Source organism: Zootermopsis nevadensis, unplaced genomic scaffold (genome assembly GCF_977971745.1).
Source record: "Zootermopsis nevadensis isolate Lab colony 2312 unplaced genomic scaffold, Znev_1.0 Znev_ptg000001l, whole genome shotgun sequence".
NCBI lineage: Eukaryota > Metazoa > Arthropoda > Insecta > Blattodea > Termopsidae > Zootermopsis > Zootermopsis nevadensis.
The window spans coordinates 19063175-19086559 of record NW_028259133.1 but is presented as its reverse complement, the minus strand read 5'-3'; the positions used below and the strand labels follow the sequence as shown (position 1 = coordinate 19086559).

At 38.0% G+C, this 23385-nt stretch overlaps 1 protein-coding gene across 1 annotated transcript in view; it reads left to right on the top strand.

The window, feature by feature from the left end:
• The first annotated feature begins 3511 nt into the window (after nt 1-3511).
• Ten-m (teneurin transmembrane protein Ten-m) overlaps nt 3512-23385 on the top strand; it is a 292606-nt gene continuing 272732 nt past the window's right edge. The window contains exon 1 of the mRNA XM_022085228.2: nt 3512-3756. Coding sequence (XP_021940920.1) covers nt 3615-3756 — 142 coding nt within the window. The 5' untranslated portion in view covers nt 3512-3614. The remainder of the gene's footprint in view (nt 3757-23385) is intronic.

The window sequence follows — 23385 nt, the reverse complement described above, 5'->3', positions numbered from 1 at the left end:
GTATTTACCTCGTTTAGGCTTCATGTAAAGACAATGACAACGAGTTTTAAGGGGTCCATCCTGTTGTGTGTTGAACATCAAGTTGACAGACTTTGTACACGACAATTTTTTGTTATAGTCGCATTGTTTATTAAGATGTACTACATGTTTCGAACTTAACTGGTAATATTCGGGTGGTTTTTAAGAGCTCGAAATTAATATATGTGTCTGTTAATTTGTGTATATATTTTCTGTTGCTGACTTCGTCACGTAATGGACTGTTTCTTAAATGGTGTTTGTAGTATGAATGTTTCTTGAATGTTTTACGTTTACTTGTATAATCACTAATAAATTAGCGTTTTAAGTAAATCATCTTCATCAAGCTGATTGATTCGTTTCAAGGAAACGTCTTCACTGGTTGCTCTTTACACGACTGCTACAGTCTTTGGCAGTCTTGAATTATCTTCAGGCTGTACGTTCTTATGTCATAGAAATTCGAATTAGGAGAAAAAACATCAGCTTGAAAGAGAAATGAAAAACTGTTTATCGGTCGCCCACTTTGCCTCTGAACCGTTGTAGTGACCAAGAATGGTGAAGCTTCTAGTGCCCCATCGAAGTGTCTGTCCAACTGACTCATTCCTTGGGACTAGCTGGCCGGGTTCTGACTTCCACTGCAGAATACCATTATGGGTCGAAGGCGTTCTCGTATTTTGTGTGTTGTAATTGCAGTACGTGTTATGTACTGCAAATAACGAATGAAATAATGCAAATAACTTTGTTCCGCAAAATGCTTCATGCTAATTAAATAATTCCAATAATCAGAGCTCTTCCTTGAGAAGTTGGTAGGCTCTTAGTTGATTAATAAATTCCCTGCATTTTATGAAACTCTGAACGTTTATTATCATGTTTACAAGAGCTTACTACTGACTCCTATCTTGGACCAGTTTAATCTGTATCACACTCATGTTCGTATTTTTTTAAGATCCATTCTAATGTTACTCTTTTCTACACTTTGGTCTTTAAAGTGTCCTTTTTCCTCACGTTTTGTGACTAAAAGGATTAGTATTAAACGTGATTCATTTTAAATAATCCACGCACAATTTTGAAGCCTGTTGTTGGAAATTTTAGTACACATAAAGGGGATTTGTCATGTAGAGTTTTTTTTTTTTACAGAGTTGTACCAGATGCAGTTCTGACCAGTTTTCACCGTTCACTTGTTTAGAATGATTGAGAAAAGTTAGCGAATCGTGAATGCTCTTACAAATCGCTTAGTGTGAGCTGGCGTGTTCTTAAGGTCTCGTCAGATTTTGTACAATGCTATTTACTTTGCTATATATACCCTCCTGTACCTGTGGGCGATACAAAGGGAACTAGGGATAGTTTACTTAGGATGCATCCCAGGGCTTATATAAAAAGGTCGACTGCAGACAAAGGATACTACTTAGATCAGCTTTCAATTTGTAAGTTAGGAGATGTGACGGAGGCAGAGGGAAGCAGTTTATCCGGTGCACAGGCACTAACAGATAATATAATGCTGTAATACGTCTTTAAAATACAAAAACCGAATCTATATTTTTCCAGACTCTGTGTGTCAGAAATGGAAGTCGGTTCATGAGTGGATATTTTTCAGTGATTATGAAAAATTTAAATATTTGAGGGTAACACTAACAATGCTGTTGATTGGTTAGAATTTCTGCTCTGTATTCGACTGGTCCCGGTGTCAAGTCCTTACTGAGTTTCTTCGCGGTTTTTCCCCTTTTAGTTATGCAGGCCAATGCCGGGATACTCAACGACCTAAAAAAAAATCAATATACAACCTGGATTTTGTCAGTTTTTATAATGTCACAGTTTTTCTCACTACGATAACTGTGAATATCTTTGAAGTACGTTGTGCTCTGTGGTGTAGAATGTTCTCGGCACCAGAATTTTCTTTGAAGGAAACTCTGTGACGTATACATTATTTCCTAGAAATTAAATGCCTCAGTTGTAAATATCATTTAGCCTGGAATGTATTCTGCAGTAGAATTTCAGTTCCCATCTCTCCGCGTTTGTCCTTGGCCCCATCATCCGCTCCAATCACGGAGAATAAAACTGGAGTGGGTGGCTGCAGCCAGTCGCTGGATGTTGAAACACCCGACCTGATACATCTTGAAGGCTCGGTCGGTAACAGACCTTCCTTCACTCGCTGTGATTGCGTCTCGCTTTCCACCTGGCTGTTCTACCACACCCTCCTCCTTCCCTGTATAAATCGACTCGGAACTAATGACGCGTCTGATTTCCAGCATGTTAAGACATTTGGCAGGTTTCGCCGTGTTCATGTTCAATACAAAGGATATTTTTTTATCTGTATGTCGTTCGTCTAACGTTTTATTTTAAATTGTGAAAGAGACGTAAGTAATAAGTACCACTGAGGAGTTTTAAGTTCTTACGTCGACGGATATGAAAACTGCTGCCATCATCAGGGCAGAATGCGGCCTGTGAAATGTGAAGGTAAACGTCTACGAGATTACGGGGTGAAATATGTCCCAGAAGACGTATTCAACAAGTGTAAAATTTTCTTTTATTCTGTTATTATCGATGAGATTTTTATATTAACAATTAAGATTATATCTGTGGTTTTTATCTCATACGTGATCGGTGATATCTCAGTCAGTGTGGTGTCGATTTCCGTGTGTGAAAAAGAAAGGTCTTTACTGCGGTGTGAACATAAATTGGCCTCCCCTGGGTTGTTACTCCGTGTCAGTGTTTCGGAAGAAGAAAGTGTCTCCATCTTCAGAGTTGGAAACAAAACCAGTCCCGCGGAAAATGGCTCTTCCCTATTGTTCCAGACATGGACTCATCCCCATTTCTCATCTCATTGCTCTAGTTCAGTGGTATTCAACCTGGGGTACGCGAAGACATCTTAGGGGGTACGTGAAATTTAAAAAAAAATTATTTTATGGTAAACACTGAATAATCAGTAATGTAATTTATTTAATTTATTTTAGATGTAGATTATATACTATGTATAACTTGAATTATACACCAACAACTTTGGGGGTACAAAGTTGAAGAGAAATTATATCTGGGGGTACGCGAACAAAAAAAGTTGAATACCACTGATCTAGTTTGCCTAATCATCAGCATTATCCTATATAAACCGTCCACTTCGACTTCTTATTTCAGCCCTGAAGATGGAGGCTCTTTGTTCCTTCGAAGCACTATTTCTCTCACTCTTATTCGTTTGACGCAACGATTGTTAACGAGTGATGAACTTGTATTTTTTTTTGTTGATTGCCCGATGATTATTAAATCACGAATTCATGGAAATGCTTTCTTAACTAAGTCACAAAATTATGAATGCATCAGGCATGAATAACTTTCCATATTGGCAATACCAAGCTTTTATGACTGTAGATATTGTTACGCCGAGAATAACGAAAGCTAACGCGGCAGGGTCCTTCCGTATTTAGCCAGTGCTCAGCATTTTTTGTACTGAATGCCTTATATGTGTAGATGCAATCAAAGCGTGAGGTAGCCTGAGATACCGGCTTGGCGGTACAACACCTGTTGTGGGATCTGGCAGCCGCTACTGTGGTCTTTCGTGGCTTGAGAAGGAAGGCCTTCAGTCCTCTACGGTGTTTCGTAGTGGTCGGATGTTGACGGCAGGTTCTGCCGCTCGGAGCAGTAGTGTTGTGCTGTGTTTGACCATGAACGATCGTGTTGGGTTGTGGACAGAGGATGGCAACTGTGCGTATGCTGCAGACTACATTGTGGACGGCTGGGTAAACGTAAATGGTAAGGATATTTGGCGTTCTTTTTGTTTGCCCTAGATCATTCGAAAATGACTCTGACGTGCATTTACTTCAGTTAAAAAAAATCTGTAGTGAGATAAAAGTATGAAGGAACATGTGACCGATGTTATGAAGTGGCCAAATTTGGTTAATATCAGGCATTGTCCGAAGTCCTGTATAAAGCAAGTGTCGTTACTGATTATGATGATATTTTTGGGGGTTTTTAACTCCGTGTATATTCGTAGGTAGGCACCAACGTTTCGAAGAAACATATTACCTCCATCTTCAGGGCTGTAGTCACGCACTGGTTTGCTTGGTTTTGTGTCTCCCAGTGTAATCTGACTCTGTAAAGCAGGGTCATTCTGAAGCTACTGTTATTTGTTCAGAATTATAACTTGTGTTGGGCAAGGCCGTGGTCTAGGCAACACGGAGTTTTCCTCCGTGGCATCCCAACAATTACTCCACTCACACACACACAGAAGAAGGCAATGGCAAACCACTTCTGGATCATCTGCCAAGAACGTATATGAACAGGTCCCAGTCTGAGAAAAGGATGGAAGGATCCTGTTCATATGGACCTGTCGTCAGACAGAACACTAAATAAATAAAATAATAGTGAAGAAATGATCGCCTTTTATGAAATGAAATTTCATTACCGTATTTACTAGAGCTTGGGCCACATCCGGAGCCAGATGAATCCACTCCCTAGTATAACCTAACCGTTGTTAATGCTCATGTATTGTTATTACATTTTTTTCCCTAACGACATCAAAGTTACCCCATTAAACAGATCATTGTCTTTTCATGTCGTCATTAGCAAATTCAATTCAATTCATTTATTAAGGCTTTGACCGGGATGTTCTTTTGTTAAATCTTATGTGGTACCGCCTGATTCGACTTCTAATGGTTAAGTGAAGTGTTTTCTTCGCGGTACGGTCTGGATTCGTAAATATTATGAAGACGAGCTTCGTCTTCAAAGGGTTAACCAGCTGATTTTCGTAATGGTGAGGTGTAGTGTTTTCTTCGCGGTACGGACTGAATTCATAAATAATATTCAGACGATCTTCGGCTTCAAAGGGTTAAGTGCTGTATCCAGTCCAGCTTATCCGTAGTCAAACCCGGCTTGTGGTGTTTCCTGTTTAACGTTTTCAGTCTTGATTCGTGGACGGAGGTCATTTATGATTATTTAGGCACGAACTATTGACCTTGTTCTGTTCTACCACAGCGAACAATGCAAAATGCTTTTCTCTTTCCATCTATTTTTATTTCTTTTCTTGTCGAGATTTTAGCGTAGGAAGACCCTCGTAACTGATTTATGGGCCGATACAACATTCTTTCTTCCTACACTCTGAAACACGTCTCCAGACACGAGACGTAACTCAGACGTAAAACGTTCCTACTCACACAACTTGCGAAACGAAGTTCCAAATTAGGATCTTTCCGGTTTCAGACATTTTAGAGCACTGTTATAAACTGTGTAAGACTTCAAATGTGGTCACTCAGGAATCCCTTGATTGTGTGTGGTCTTCTCTGATGCGACGCCTCGTTGTAGTGATTGCGACATGATATTTGAGATTAACACGGCTGTGAAAATATCGACGTTGTTCTGAGTCTCAACGCAATGTGGATTGTAGGTAGATATCGAATTTTCTGGAGAATAATTTAACTCCATCTTCAGCTGCGAAGTCTGCCCAAGAAACAAACGTCAAATGGAGACGGTCATGACTTTCTGTAATATTTACTAATTTAGGAACCAACTCCATAGAGCAGAATCCTTCACAAGAAGCTGATTGTCGATCATTTATTCAAGAAATTACCTGCATTTTATGGAACCCGAGTATTCACAAAATCCTGTCATCGGTCCCTGTCCTGAGCCAGATAAATTTCTTTAATATGTAATTATTTAATAGAACGTTCAAACATTCCATGTTCTAAGATCTATCGAAATCCAAGATTCTGTTGTAACTCTTCATAACATGCTAGTGTGAAGTTTATAGCCCGCCACTACCTTCCAACCGCAGTTATTCATTGTTCGCAAGGTCCACTTTAGTATTCCGAAGGCTTTGTTAATATATGTAGTTTTGTGTGAAGCCATACAATCCAGTTTTCTCGCTTGTCCGCCCATTTTGCTTGCACCCTTAACCAGTCCCCCCCCCCTCCCCAAAGTCCCTTAAATTCCTGCATCACGCTGCTGCAGATAAGAGGAGGCATCTGTTTCTTCCCCCTGTGATCTCTGCATAGACACAGTTTTTTTTATTTAATAGCAAACGAGCTTTACAATTGATGGACGGAATTGCACTGCTACAGATGGCGCTAGACACATTTGCTACCAACTGCTGATTTTTCGTCTCCCATCCCAGTACACAAGGAGCTATAGAAACAAAGAACTTAAACCTAAATTTATTTTTTATACATTTGATTCGTAGTAAAATGGCATCATTTAAGATCAGTGAATTTTTTTTTTTTGTTCCATTAAAAGTTTAAGGCCCAGTGGTAATTAAATGTACCACCTGCCTGTCAATAATTATCATTTTAAAATGCAGTTACAGACTTTTAAGGCAGGTGGTGCTTATAGTTACCACTGGGTTGAGGCAGTGATCTCTAATTGCAGACCAGTCGAGGACAAGATAAAATGTGGGGGGAAAAATTGTTCCCGTGTTTTGGGTCGAATTGTGGTTTTCAGGAAGATGGTCGCACCTCAAGGGAAATTTGATGCGGTTCTGTCCGCGATGCATTCTGGACAGATAAAAGTGACCTCCTTGGAAATCATTTTGGTAATAATTTTCAGGATGTATTCTCTTGGGGGCTACCAACATTTATATTGTCCAGTTTTGTAAAAGTGATTTTTCTTCAGTTACTGAAGCTGAAAGCGAATATGTCTATGGAAAATGGGAAACTTCTACTTCAAATGTTGGTAGAAACGATAAGCATGTGTCAGTCGTTCCAAACCCAAAAAATATCATTTTGATAGTTACGTAATAATTCGTAACCCAGTGTTGTCTTGAACTATCCACAGAAATGTTATAAGTAAGTGATAACACACATTCGAATCTTATAAATACGAGCGAGCCTACTCACATTAGTGAGTGCGTGCACACACGCACGTGTGTGTGTGTATATCAGCTTCATAAATACGTGAAGGTTAAGAGGGCACTTCGACCTCTTAAATGACACATGAAAGTTAATGCACTACAAGAAACAAACACTACATTATTCTTGCTTGTCACTTAAGTCAGATTCCAAGTACTAGAGGATGTGACGTCACTCATCTCGACGAAATACAAAGCTAATGTCTAATCACTGACTTGTGTACGCACTTTAATTAAATTCTGATTTATAGAAACGAAAGGATATTGGTCTATATACCATATCTTTCTAATATTTACATCCTTGATGCAGAACATTGTTTTGTGCGGTAAGTAATGTATGGTTGCCTACCGACGAAACAGCGGTGTGAACAGGTCAGTGTATCACGTGTTTGTTTGTCTCCTAGCAGCTAGGTCACACTTGACGGAAGGAAATTTAATAAACAGAATTTTATATTACATAAGATAAATAGGAGATGAAATAAGTAATAATGAGAATTTTTGTATCGATATTAACGACCTATTAAAATTGTCTTGAGTTTGATGATTTTCTGCAGAAACTCGCCATTTTACAAGATTGTGAATCCATCTACTGCGTATTCCAAATTATCTTTCACTAACAGGTTTTTAGATTGAAATTTTGTATGCACTTTAATTTTTATGTACGGTACAGACCCCACCCCCACCCCTCCGCAACTCATGCAACCATAATTTTGTCAATATTATTTCATAAAGAACATTGGACACGTATGGCCTAAGGATTTCCAATAGTCGGCAGTCTGTATTTCTTGATATTATTTAGTGTTATGAAATTGTGTTTGGTTAAAATTGGTCATGACACATTTTTGAAAGAATGCAAGATTTTATTGATTGTACTCGCCGCGAAGGTCGCAAATCCTATACGAAGGAAGATCATTTCACGTCGAAGGCACTGAAAATTGAAAGTTTTAGAAAGCTTATGAATTTACGAGTACTTGAAATCTGATAAGACGCGATAAAGTTAAATGAAAAGTGGAAGGAAATATTCGCCAAGGCTTAACAATCTTGTGACTCACCTGTGGTTGCATTTTCGAGATTGTCTCGTATTACTTGGCATTAATTCCTATCATTCCATTACTCTTACACAATATCCAGTCCTGAATAGCAATAATTCAGTTCCATGACAAAACTTTCAGCTGCTGTCTTGCTGAAGGACTCTTTACTCTATTTGATCTGCTCTAAGTGAGTTTCCGGCGTAGTTTAAAGGTCATTCCGACCTCCAACTTATACAGTTACATTACGTTCAAACGATTTCAACATTTGTCCCACCACTTAACTCTTATAATTAGCTAATTCACTGGAGTAGAGTCCTTGAGAACGTAACATTTGCTTCTCTAGTCAAGAAACTTCCGAAATACGAAGAGCTTGCTTCTGTCGGTAAACATAATTCCTAATATTCTGCAGTACAAGCGATTATAATGCAGACTTTACAAAGTTTGCTCACAAATTTGGTTTAACTGCATTGATATTCATTTCGTGCTTAGAAATTTAGAAAAATTTCGATTTATGTAAATTAGGTATTGTGTTGGTCTGACGAGAACCAACGTTAAATTTGTCGTGTATGGTGTAGTTTATTTAAACTGAGTGCGTGTCGTTATTTTTTCACGGGAATACAAGACATTCCCATTATACGTTAATTTTACGCATTTTTAGCAAAAGAGACAGAAATGTGCAAACGGCTGTGACAATCTAAACAGAGACCACGTGTTTACGCGTCACAAGTAATGTTTGTGAAATGACTGTTATGCACACTTTTGTTGTAATGGTCTCATAATCTAGTGCGTTGCGGCCGTTATGCTGTCTAGAGAGAGCTGGGTGGATGGTACACAGGATCCATTATTCACATGTGTTACGATGAGATAGACAGTCCGTGGCTGAGAGAGAGGCTAAGTCGTTACAGTTGTCTGTTTATACTGGGTTTAAACAGTGGTATGAAAAATTACATTTTCGTTGCATGCGTTCTCATGGCGGTCTCAAATTTATACGCGTGTTGTCGGGGGTGTGGAAGGTTTATAAGAGTCATTACGTCATTACGTCTAGCGGTTAGAACGCTGGCCTTGTAATCCTGGGGTCTCGGGTTCGATTCCCGGCGGTGCCCGAATTTATAACTTGTGCTGGGCAAGGCCGTGGTCTAGGCAACACGGAGTTTTCCTCCGTGGCATCCCAACAATTACTCCATTCACACACAGAAGAAGGCAATGGCAAACCACTTCTGGATCATCTGCCAAGAACGTATATGAACAGGTCCCAGTCCGAGAAAAGGATGGAAGGATCCTGTTCATATGGACCTGTCGTCAGACAGAACACTAAATAATAATAATAATAAAAATATACATGCATATATTGAAGTTCAGTTTGTACAGGAATTATTTATTTGTTATTGAATGGTAACGTGTAATACCTTACACTGTTTCTTATAGACTTAATTTTGGCGTTGAATTTTTATAGTACCGGTATTTTTATTTTATGGTTTATAGGAATAACCTATAATTTAATATATTTTTATTATTTTCAGGTTCGTGTGTTCAGTTGGCGTAGTTTTCTCACCATTTAATTACTTAGATTTTATTTGTTTTTAATGACTGAACTGTTGATTTTTAATTATTATCATTTTGTTTGCTTGGAAGGTTTGACATTTGTTTCGCGTCCCCTGCAGTGAAGTTATTAAAGCCTTCGGTTAGATCACGTAAACTCCGTGGCGTTACTTCATGTGGTTTAATTCACTGTGAAAATCCTTACCTCGCCCATTAAAGGTCAGTCAAAACTGTATCTACCATCTACGTAAACATTCAGTAATTCCCTCACGTCAATAACAACTTCGACTGAGAGTATTTGGGAACGGGGTGCTGAGAGGAATATTTGGGCCTAAGCGGGACGAAGTAATGAGAGACTGGAGAAAAGTGCGCGAGGAGGTTCATAATTTGTACTCTTCGCAAAATTTTGTTGGGGTTATCGCATCAAAGAGGATGAGATGGGCGCATGAGGTTAAAAATTTTGGTTGAAAAGTCTGAAGGTAAAAAGACTACTTGGAAGATCTAGGCAGAGATGGGGGGGACAAGATTAAATTGTGTCGTAAGGGATTAGAGTGAAGGGATATGGAGTGGATTTATCTTACTCTAGACTGATAAACGCAGTGAATTTCTTGTTTCCTTAAAAAGGCGTGTAATTTATAGAGTATATGAGCAACTATTAACTTCTTAAGATGAGCTCTCCTCCGTAAAGTTCGTGAGAGCTCAGCATGTACAAACACTGCGGAAAATTGATAGATACTAAAAATATTTTACTATCTTCCCGTATACCGACATATTAGCTCTACGTGGATGTAGACACATACTTATGCAGTTTAATTAAACTGAAGGAACATACAGGCAATTTGGAACAAAGCCAGACGAGAAGTACCTAATTACTTAAATAACGTAGCTTTAACTAATTTTTCATCCCTCCTACCCTTTGAAATAAACAACAAAGTGAAATCAGTCTACAAAAAATACACTTGTAAGCACCGCTCCTATATTGCATGGATCTTATAAATTAGTTCCATTTCAGAAATCTAATAAAGAAGGCTGTTGTACCGAAATTTATGCAATCTCGAAATGTCTTGTAGCGTAAAATACACCCACGTAACTCTGATAATTGGCCTCACTGTTATTTCCTCTGCTTATATGAGTTAGAAAAGAAATTCTGGCTTTTGTTATTTGCATGCAGTAACGGAATTTAGTCGTTCATGTAATTAACTCCATGTATAAGAGTGATGAGTTATCAAGTTTTCATACCGACACAAAGAATAATTGTGCAGCAGTTGAGATAGGGCATTTGAAATACATGAAATGTCTCGATCTTTCTAGTGGAAATCATGTTAATAATTAACAGGAAAACGAGTAACCAGATCATGGCTTGACTAGTATTCAATTATTTTATTTGAAAAGAGTATTTGGAGACAAATACTACACAGAAAATACAGTAAATTGTTAACTCCGAAATTATAATTAACTTCATTTTTAGGTCCAGATTTGGAGGGTAGGTGGGAATGTGCAGTCGTGGACACCCGACAAGAAATTGGTTGTCCATCTTCGGGGTTGAACGTAAGGTGATTAACCCCCCCCCCCCCCCCCCCCCCAGAATAAGATGTTTTGTGTTGCAATGAAATTTTCTAGGTTGACCAGCCACGTGAATATAGTGTGAATTTCCAAAGTCATCCATGTTCTCTGTTACGTAGGTGTTTCAGATTATTACCTAAACCAACTTGAATTACAGCCGTTCATTTATTTCTTTTATTTATGTTGTGTGTCAATATACAATTAACCCTTTAAATTCTGGTGGTAACTATAAGCGTATGTACGAGGTACTCAAAAATTCTTTTGTTTGTATGGGTTTCGTATGATTCTCACTGTAAACATAGATTATTTACTTAATCGGCGTAAACCAGGTGGTCTTTGTAATGATGAAGTGTTGTGTTCTCTTCGCGGTACGAACTGAATCCTTAAATAATATTTAGACGGGTTTCGCTTTCGAAGGGCTAATAAGGTAAAATCTATTAGCGATCTTCAAGTGTTAAATTATTAAAACTCAATTTTCCGTACTAGGCGTTATGTCATATTTAATTCATTATTCAGTTGTTCAATCGAGTACTTTGAGCTGAAGTTATTCTTATTATTATTTAGTGTTCTGTCAGACGACAGGTCCATATGAACAGGATCCTTCCATCCTTTTCTCGGACTGGGACCTGTTCATATACGTTCTTGGCAGATGATCCAGAAGTGGTTTGCCATTGCCTTCTTCTGTGTGTGAATGGAATAACTGTTGGGATGCCACGGAGAAACCGGGAAAGCCCCCGGAGGAAAACTCCGTGTTGCCTAGACCACGGCCTTGCCCAACACAAGTTATAAATTCGGGTACCGTCGGGAATCGAACCCGAGACCCCAGGATTATACTAAGTCAAATGCTTTAAGCAGATCTAGGTATTTATATAAAGTTAGAGCTACGATCTGAAGCAAACAAAACACTGCAGTGATATATATATGCAATATAATTCGATATTCTGTCGAAGTAAGTGTCATGTATCAGTATTAATTTCCTTCTTTATTCCATTAGCTCTGTAATACTGGTCAAAGATTCGAAATTATAGGCATTCTGCTTCACTAGAGACTTCTTGGGGGAGAATTATATGTTTTGTCACATGCCGGCTACAAGCAAAACCTGAACCTCATTGTAAAACATTATATTTTCTAGCTGTGATGTAATGTGTTGCCGATTTTTACAATTACAGGTAGTATAGACGTACTAATTAACATGCACCATAAAAGACATTTGTTTTGTGATAGCAGAATTAAATTCTGGCCTTATCAATTATTAACTTTTCAATCAACATGTGTGTAGGGATTAAATACACAGTTCAATATACTCCGTTTTATTTCCTATTTTAAAACAGTGTGTCGATATTTCGCAGTTAAGGTATATAAAGTATTTTTTGTAAATAGAATTATAAATGGTACATATATTGCTTTTTTTTTCGGTGTTTCGCTTTGTATGTCGGAATTAGCTTTGTGAATTGTAAGTACCTTTGCGTGAATGCTATGTAAAACAGAAACAGATGATTAATGCTCCAATTTTTGAGCGGGTGGCGTTCTTTCACTGTTGCCTGTCTGTTGGACTGTGATCGATACCTGTAACCCCCCCCCCCCCGCCCCCCGGTATAAAAATATAAAAGTGTGTTTGAATGTTGTATTTCCCATACACGGTCACGCAACGATATACATTTTTTAACATCGATAGTTCTCGAGCAAATATACACCTTTGTTTCGGAGGAAATAGTTAAACAGAACAAAAATGTTTGATTAAACTCATTTTCGTAGTGTTTGCCGAAATCAAAACGCGGCTGAAGAAAATTTCGTGTGTATATTTGCCAATGAAATTACGTCTTCATTATTTTAAGTGTGTCCCGTGTTGTCACATGCAGCATGTATTATGTAATAAGCAAGTGTTGGTATCTTGGCTGTCAAGTTTGTCGGTAGGTTAGGTTAGTGATCATTTGCTGTAGAGGGATTTTGGGCTTTATGGGATAATGTTTACTACTGGGTGATGATTTATCCATGCTCTACTGTGTCCATGTACTTCTGTACAACGCAGCACAGCACCTCGATAGATGATATTTGGGACTGCAGTCCATTAAATCGTATTATATTCTTTAATTAAGTGAAGGAAGTACTGATTTTAATTAAGATTAATGTCTGCTTTTATCTACGATTCCACATGGCGTTACAACTCGGGACATTTTAATCGCCTTCAGAACCTCGTGTCTCAAAGTGAAATACATTCAGCAGAACTATTAGGAAAGGAGTCTAGTTTTTTCAAATTCCAATTTTATATCGAGAAACTGGGATCGATTTTATATTCTTAATTTAAATGCGCAGGGCCTAGTAAACAGTAAGTAGGATTTGAGGTTTGACCTCTGAAATGTCAGTATACCTCTGCCAGACTACACGACTCAACAACCCAGAGGACAGCCGTCTTCATGTACGCAGTGGTTTAACTTTTAAATGAGAAGTTTGATTAAATGTGAATTTTGATTGGGATTTTGGAATTTTATATGAAACATGCCTCAGATTATGGACAGTGTCCACCGAGGAATGATATGAAGATGAGGAAAGTCTGGTAAAAAGGAGTCGAAGAAACTTTAAGGGTTGAGTTTTATGATTTTGTCATAGAATTGCTTTGGAAAATATAGCTCGTTGTGGCGTAGCTGTGTTGTGGGTGGAAATGTACAAAAACGGTCCTAGTATGAGGACAAACACGTGTTTCTATTACGACCCTTGTACGCCTGTGATCAGTCGGTTATACAGTGAATGTACTGTGGGTGTTCGACGTAATTGGAGTAAAATCTATGTGTATACAGGGTGATTCGAAGTGAATAAGGAGGCTGTTAAGAGCAATTTTCTTTCTTTCTAGTTTTATTTCATCGTAAAGAAGGAAATAAATAGTCATTTTATGTTAAGACGAATTGTTTGCATATTGAATAAATCAAAAATCACAACGATATATGTGACAGTGTTAAAAACGTCGTTTTCGGAAACGACGGCGAATTTGAAAAAAAAAAGAATATTTACGTTTCGACCTCCTTTGAATCAACCTGTACATTGGCTACTTTATAGTAAAACCTAGCAGGAATGTTCAAAGCACTGGATATCATCGTAAAAATTTAGTACTTTCATGCAGTTAATTTGATAGATTTTTTTGTAACAGAACGATAAATGGAGTCAGGGCGTCACTCGTCCACTAAAAACTTATTATGAAAATTAGGGCTCGGAATAATTACACTATATAAAATTCTGTCTCGGGTTTAATGAATAGAACGTTTTCTTCACAGTGTGTTACAAAAATATCGCATTTGGCAACTTCGTGTACGCTGTAAGGATCCGCTCTGTAAAGACATTTACAGCAGAACTGGATTAGGATTGGGGCTGATTCCATACGCCTTTTGATTAATAATCTCATCTGTCACCGACTTCGAACTTCGCCTTTGCATTGACAGGAAACACGGTATTGCAATTAGCCTTCGCGTTCGGGATTGTAATGATGCAATATTAAAACGCCGTCGTCAAACACTTGGCCAGTGCTGACAGGCGTCCTGCTATCGATGAAATTATCACCTACCCCATCACATTCGTGTGAATATTAGTACAATTATCTATTATTAAATGACTACGTTTAGAAGATCCGGCGAAAAAATAACAGTTTCTCAGGACCAGGGACTTCATTAACTAACTAACTAACTAGATGGTTCACCGAACCCGAAGGTTCATCACCGAATTAACCAAAGCCCTCCACCGGACCCTGTCCTGGGCCAACAAAATCCAGTCTCCTTCAACTCCTATCTCCCATAGATCCCGCCTGACATTATCCTCCCATCTACGTCTAGGTCTCCTCAGCGGTCTCTTCCCCTCAGGCTACATGTCCCGCCCATCTCACTCTTCTCTACTTAATCACCCTCACAATACTGGGGGAGCAGTACAGATTTTTAAGCTCGTCATTGTGCAGTTTTCTCCACGCCCCATCGTCTTCCCTCTTAGGCCCAAATATCCTCCTCAACACCCGATTCTCAAACACCTGCAATCTGTGTTCCTCCCTCTGAGTGAGAGACCATGTTTCGCACCCAAACAAAACAACAGGCAAGATTATTGTTTTGTATACTTTAATTTTCAGGTTCTTAGAAATCAGACGGGAAGACAAAATATTTTGGACTGCGAAGTAGCAAGCAGGGAATTCATTGGGTTAACAAATTCACCCTCTGGACAGTGACCTAAACCAAACGGACGAAATTAACTAAATTCTGATTTAAAATTTCAGGTCAGTTTCAATGTCATCTTCCCATTTTATTATAAGATTATACACACTGATATTCCACATTATGATTTTTCTTCATTCGCCAGTCACTTTGTCCCTATTAGGTCCATATATTCCCCGAGGACCCTGTTCCCTGGTTTCCCTTAATGTAAAACACAGACATTTCGCGACCATTTAAACAAAAAGTCAAATTATAATTCTGTACAACTTATTTGAAACTTTATTTTCCCATGTGGGAGACAGAAAAGAATACTAACTGACTAGTAGCAAGCATACATTCTCTTTTGTTATTTTTAATAGGATGTTGATTTTAAGCTTAATTATACGGTTTCCTTCGTCACAATCAACATCTTTTCCATATTTTACGTATTACTTTCTCTGTACTGTTCACTTTCATAATTTACTTCTTAAAGTTTGAACCCATTTAGACATTTGATAGGAATCCCTAGATGGTCGATCAGCCCGTCACTGGACCTGTGCCTATACAGGACAGATCAACACACTGAATCGTGTACAGACATCTGTGTCTTGATTGGAATTCGAACCTATGATATCTCGGTGGTCTGACTATTCAAGACCACACGGTCACTTTGAGCGGCAGTTACATAATTTATTTTATATATATTTCTCAGGTTTTTCTTAGTGATTTAGGTTTTCGATTGTGAAATGGAAGATTCAGTACTTTTATGTCTATACGAAATTTCATTCAAATACATCTGTTGTTGCAGAATTTATGATGTGGGTGTGAATTCATAGACGTGGTACCAAAATCCGATATTATAAAAAAAAAGTCAAAAATATACGAAAGTTTCGTGCCAGTAATGTAGACTAAACTGTTCACAAGTATTGAGTACTGAATCTCTCTTCAGATATTCATGGATCGTCGCAGAATACGATTTCAGTACATAGAAGTTTCTCTCATGCGCTCAGTAACATTTAAATTGTCTGTTGCCAAATCCTATTATATTTTACGATGTTCTGTCGCTGACAGAGATTATCATATAGGAAGGGGATCAGAAATTGAAGGGCTAATTAATAAGTCGATGAATATGTAATGTAATTATAAATTCATTACATTACAAGTTCTGAACTAGAGATGAACAGAATCCACCTCAAAGTTATATGAACAACAATGTAAACTGGTTACATGTTTCACGTGCTCTGTGTTAAAATTGTGTTAGTTATTGGTAAACCTACTCTGAGACGTCCCATTAGATGTCTCTGCTGTATAAGAATGTTACAATTTACGTTGTTGTATGAACTGAATATAGAGTTCACTCAGCAGGCTACTTTAAAAATCGTGATGTTATTAGCGTGTGTGTCTGTGTGTAGAATGAATATTCAGCTAAACTCATGATAAATGTTAGAAAATATTCTATCGTAATGTCATACGAGACCTGTTAACTTTTAATTTTTTTTGTACGTAAAATGCCAGATTCTTTGTTTCTCTGAAATTTTGTACAAGATTTATTTTGCTGAAACATTGTAACATGTAAGTATTTTTATTGAACACTGTGAATTCAAAATTATACGAATTCTTTACAGAACGGGCCTACATAATTGTGTAATTATTATTTGCTTTATAATTCGAACAGGATTAGCAGATATTTCTTTAAAATAATTATTATATTTGTTTACCGTCAAATCACAATAAAATAGTAAGATAAGATAATTAAAATGATTAAAATATCATGTTATGTTCCATATCGTAAACAAATATAATAATTATTTTAATTAATATTACAATATGACGCAACTATACTATCTCAAATATTTCTTTTGAAAACAGCTTGCCGTTTTTTGAACGAAGAATAAAATTGTTAAAATTGATAAAAACTTGCTCTGTTATTTCCTTTAGTTTGTACTAACTCCTGAATAAATTTAGTTATAATACTTAACCTGTTTTAAATCAATTGTATGAATATTAATATTAATATATTTGGTTTAGAACTATATACAGGGATCTGTACCCGCCTAACACCAGGTTTTCACGGCCACAGTCCTTACATACGTAGCACTAGTAAGTGGAAATGGTACTTGAAGATGGCTATCTTCCAGGCCATAGGGCTAGACGAAAATTTAAAGCACAGCCATCTTCGTACTGTCCACCGTTAGAACTTCAAATCCCACTGAAACGAATCTTAAAATGTAGTGTGCAATATTAATTAGAATTTCTTCTTTTTACAGGTAAGTGTGAATGTTCAGACCTTCGTGACGTTGGATAACTCAGGTAGGAGAATTTGACTAGTAGGCGGGAGATAAGATTCTAGTTTGAAACGGTCTCTTTTTCTCATGTCTGAACACGTAATGCTGTTTAGGCAGTTTTAAAGAGAACGTAAACCGAAGAAATTATTTTGTCCTTCTCTCCTTTCCTTCTGTTCTTTTTATTATCCTTTCTCCCCTGACTAGCTCTTGAACGAAAGTCTTTACTGAGAAAGAAATGGTCACTCATCTTGTCAAGGAATTACGATAATTCGTTATTGTTTTTACAAGAACTGCCTCGAGGTCCTATCTGTGCCAGATGCAGCGAAACAGTCCACTCACTTCAGCCCCGTTTATTTAAGATTTCTCTAGAACAGTGGTATTTAACCTTTTTTGTTCGCGTACCCCCAGATATAATTTCTCTTCGACTTTGTACCCCCAAAGTTGTTGGTGTATAATTCAAGTTATACGCAGTATGTAATCTACATCTAAAATAAATTAAATAAATTACGTTACTGATTATTCAGTGTTTATCATAAAATAATATATATTTTTTTTAAATTTCACGTACCCCCTAAGATGTCTTCGCGTACCCCCAGATATAATTTCTCTTCAAATTTGTACCCCCAAAGTTGTTGGTGTATAATTCAAGTTATACATAGTATATAATCTACATCTAAAATAAATTAAATCAATTACATTACTGATTATTCAGTGTTTATCATAAAATAATATATATATTTTTTTGGAATTTCACGTACCCCCTAAGATGTCTTCGCGTACCCCCAGATATAATTTCTCTTCAACTTTGTACCCCCAAAGTTGTTGGTGTATAATTCAAGTTATACGCAGTATGTAATCTACATCTAAAATAAATTAAATAAATTACGTTACTGATTATTCAGTGTTTATCATAAAATAATATATTTTTTTTTTAAATTTCACGTACCCCCTAAGATGTCTTCGCGTACCCCCAGGTTGAATACCACTGCTCTAGAAGACAGTCATCTTATTCGCCGCTTTGAGAACCTGAAATGAGACCAAAATTTCGTCTGTGACATGGCCCGCCCATTTTAACTTTTCTCGACTGGATTACCGTAATAATATTGGGTTAAATGTACAAATTACGAGAATCATTATGCATTTCACCACTGTTGAATTACATTTTCAAAATACACGTTTATGTGAAGTGGGCCTGTCGAGTGAGACATGTCTAGCGTTGAGGTGTCTATTGTTCTTAACATATGATCGTGCTTCTTATGCTAATAAGAATGTAAGCGGGACAGAGGCAGTTTTGCGTCTCCTTCTTTCATTCCCAGTTTCTTTTCTTCTCTCTTTCTGTCTTGATCTCCTTTGTTTCCGACGTTTTTCTTGGCCCTCGCGGCGAAGAGAGTACGGATTGCGTGTCCCCGTGATTATTCGTGAGGCGCGTAGCCGTCATGGCGGTGCCTTGTAATTTCGAACACGTACACCACATGCTGCTGTGTGCTTCGTCACCACGAATGAGGTACATCCGCAGGGGACGCAGAATTATAACAAAAACAAAGCCAATATTCGCAAAAGACATTTGTCTTTCTCCCTTCCCCGACTATCCTCCTACACTACACTCTCTTCTTTTTTAATATAAGTTATTTACTGGGGGGGGGGCGCTCTTAACTACAGGAGTTTCTGACCATTGTGTAGGGTTTAGGAGCACTTGTTACGATCTACGAAATAAATGACCGTACAGTTCACAGGCCATAGCGTATGGAACGCCTCTTACACACGTCTTAAATGGTGTTCGAGGTCTTTTAAGTGTTAACTATCGATTCTTCGCTCAGTTTTATTGTACATTTGGTCAGTTTCTGCAACTTTGAGTGGGTTCTTATCGTATTAACCCTGCGGGCTCCTGAAACAAGTTTAAAGAAGAAACGGCCGTCTCATTTCTTGCAGAATTGTTTAGTTGCACTGCACAAAGCACTTCCCCCCCCCCCCCCCCCCGAGTCTTTTGAAATTTGAAAATTACGATAATGTATGGACAGTACACACAGCTGCTGAAATAGTTTATCTTTCCTTTTTTTGCGATAAGGGGTGGAATAAAGGGTAGGACCGAGCAAGTTTTAGACTTTGGGACTTAATACCATTGAACCATGAGATGGTTTAACCTCTGTGTGAGGTTTTCTGTGCCTTATTTCTCAGTCGAATTCCTTTATAGCATCTTTAAATAGGCCACTGTAAAATACCTGTTGTCCAACTTCATATTCGTCATTAATACAGGTGCCTGGAAATTCCAGTGATCGTCCAACCCAAAGTTTCGGAGAAACAGTTTTCACGTTGAGGGCTGAGTTCAACGGTTACAGTAGATGTTAGATCTTATCGCTGTTGTTAATTCAGCGGTGTCAGTTTTGACTAAGCAGATTTTTTTTGGAATTTAACAGGGGCAGAGGCGATCGAATGTCCTGTAGTTCCACTCCGTTCCTGTGTTCTTGATGTCGACTTCCTCGTCGGCTTTGTCTTGAATACTTTGAGGTCATCTGCCGAGAGAATTTGTAACAAAAACCTTAGTAGCCCCTGAAATGTTTAAAAGTCGTCAGGTCTCATGCTGCCTTGTGTATTAACTACGGATTACCATTAAGATTATGCTACGGGTCGACGTGTTACCGTCGGGAACAATAAGTGTCTGTCGTGGTAAAAAGAAGTGGCTCCTCTCTTGTGCCAGGTGGCAGGCGTGCAGACCCTCCAGTGCGTGCTGGCTTCGTCGTGTGGAAGATACGTGTAGTGGAAACAAAGAAATATGGAGGTTATAAAACTCCTTTCCCACTCAGTGGATGCAGTTGAAAAGAACGAAGACAGAGAAGCCCGACCTTTTTGACTGGAATATTGAAAATGACTTGGATGAAAGAAAGTAGGGGAGGTGTGTTTTGTTAGCCGAAAATGTACAGGGTGCGACTCCAGTTTCGATATTCTTGTCTCGATTTTAAAATGCGATGCGACTGGTTTCAAGGGAAACAAAACAACAATCTTTCGGAGGAGCTGATAGTCGCTTAGCAAATCAAGAATTTTTTATCGTATCTAAAGCGGCTGACTAATATAAATTTTACAAGCTGACTGACTCCAGAAATATGTTCGCAGAATTTTCGTTTGGTTATCAACCGAGTTTGTTGTTGCATTGTACGTGGTTTTACTATTTGATAACAGCAGAGTTATGACATCAACCACTTGCTGAAAATTTATTTAAAGTCTACTAAATTTTACTGGTTATTCGTTACCTTTACTGTTTTAAAGCAATCAAAATTTAAGTTAGATTAAACCTAACCCAATGCAGGTAATAACATTTATACCACGTGACATAGCCTTACGTTACAAAAGGCTTTGTTTCTGAAAATATACAGCACCTTTTGAACGTGGTGTTAGTTTGGAGTATAAGTATAAGAAATATGTTATTTATTTATTTTAAGAAATAAGTATTCCATTTTTTATTTTAAGTTTCACATTTTTGAGGAGGCATTGTTAAAATAGCTCCCCCCCTGTCCGTCTGTATGAATGAAACAACTCGAAAACTGCTCAACGGATTTCCACAAAATTTTATATCGGTGAGTGGGCTGCTATTCAATAGGAGATGAACACGCGATTGAGGAAAGGCTATGATGAAATATTTTTAAGGTACTCGTTGTGGTGAAAAGAGATGACGGAAGAAGTTTTTATAATGATGTGAATCTTGAAAGGATTTTCAGCGACTGTGCCGATAGGAGGCTAGGTACATTTTTCTTCGAAGGAAAAAATGCTTCACAAGTTTGACGACGTTTCTGTCTTATATAACAAGCTATATTTATATCATGCCATCTTGAACGTCCTGAAAACGTTTTCAAACCTTACAGTCTGTTAGGTAAGTGAATGAATCTGGCTGTCTTCTGGGTTGTAACGGCGTGTAGTCTGGTAGAGGTTTCAGAGGTCCTCGCTGCCTCCATCATCAGGACGATGAGTCATCGCCCTAGGCAGCCATTTTGGTAATTACCACCGTGAGAACTTTACGTCACACCAAAGCGAAGATTTTAGCTTTATGTTTCGAAATCTGTTCGTGATAATGAGACTTAAATGCTGTTTGCAGTGAGAAGTACTGTCTGGCGATTAAACCGCTGTAAACTGGGACGATGGTCACTCCTTGTGTGTATGCACTACGCTGAATTTAAGTTTGCTTGTACCCTTGGTGTAATAACGCTGTTGGGACCTGCGTTAGACGATGATGCATAGAGCAAGCAGCTGGCAAGCGTTGGCCGCCTTCTCCTTTAACCCAGACTTCCCATTGTGTAGAAGCATTTTTTATGAAAGATCTCACGTCGATCATTATTATTTCCCTCGCTGTCATGTCTCATATTCCTCTTGCCTGCTCCTCATTCTTTTATGCCGAGGGACTAGTGATGCTGTTTTGTTATGTAATTCCTGTCTCCATAGAAGACGAGAAGGAGGTCTGAAAGGTGCGCCCTGCCTTTTACATCTGATGGTTGTGATAGGATATGGCTAGCGATAATAAACTTAAAGATGGCTGGATTCAGGGTTGTTGCACCGTGTAGACTGATAGAAGTTTACCAACGACGATTGAGGCAGCAGGGACCTATTGAAATGTCGGTAAACGTCTACCAGACTACATGGTGCAACAGCCCAGAAGACAGTCATCTTCAGAATCACCGCCGAGGACACCTCAAATCATACAATAATAAAGTTATTGATGTTCTGAGATCATATTTCGGATGATGATAATATTTTTCGTCACGTGCCTCCAAGTATATTTTACAGCTTTAGAAACTTTTCATAGGCAAGAGACATATTAAACTTTTTTTTAATTGGACAGTACATATAAACAAAACGTCAAGTGATACATAATACAAATTTATTTTATACTGAAATGCTACTAGCGTTAATTAAAAGTTGATATTGTTTATGTTAGAATGAAATGAAAATGGAATCGTTAGCTAATTTTAATACCGGTAATCGATTACACAAGGCTGTGGTTTTAATTTATCACGAAAGCCACGATCACATTCTTCGACGTTGTAGGACTTGAATGTTGTTACCGATCACGGTGATTTGGTAGTGACGTCAGTAAACGAATGGTATGGACCATGGTCCATGACGGATGATACAATGTTGTGTGATTGTGACCGAGTGCGTGCCTTCAAAATTGAACCGACTTATCTGAATTTCTGCGCCAGTGGATGAAAAGTTTAAGTATTTTTCACTTGTGCGTCTGAGTTCACAGTTACATTGAAATAATAAATAAATACTTCTGTGAATATACCGCGCTTTATGTAATATTTAATCTTTTGATCAAGGATATGCACACGTGCAGATTAAAAGAATGCTGTCAGAGAGTAATTTAATTTAAGAACCAGCTTATATTTTTGTTTTTTATTCACTTTTTAAGCTGTGATGAATTGAAAGAAAAAGTATTTTCTTATGTTTCTGCCAACATTCCTTGTGCTCGCTATATATGCATTATAAACCTTCGGTGTAAAACACAAAGTTGATTTATGGATGCACTTCGCACACCGAAAAATAAGAAAACATAAATTTAATTGGATTGGTAGAATTTTACATCTTACACTTAATGTAAAAAAAATAACATATTTCTGTTTCGTCTCGTCCAGTCAAAGTAAAACAACCAACTCCCCTATTTCAGGAATAACTTGCCTCAGATTTTTAATTAAATATCTCTTTACATTGATTTTAACGTCCACGAGTAAGCACGTCTCTGAAATTTTGACACTCCAGTGGTCGTAATGACATGACATAAAATGAATTCAAGAATCTGTCAATTTTGCATATATTCGGTAGGCTGGAGCTGATGTGCGTACAGACGTCATGAACTAACGCTGCTGGAGACTTGATGTATTAATATGATGGCTGTGCACCAGCTTTACGTTCAGCTGTAGGTGGCCTGATAAGGACAAGGGGATTCCCACTAGGATAGCTTGCAGTGTGCAGCGGTG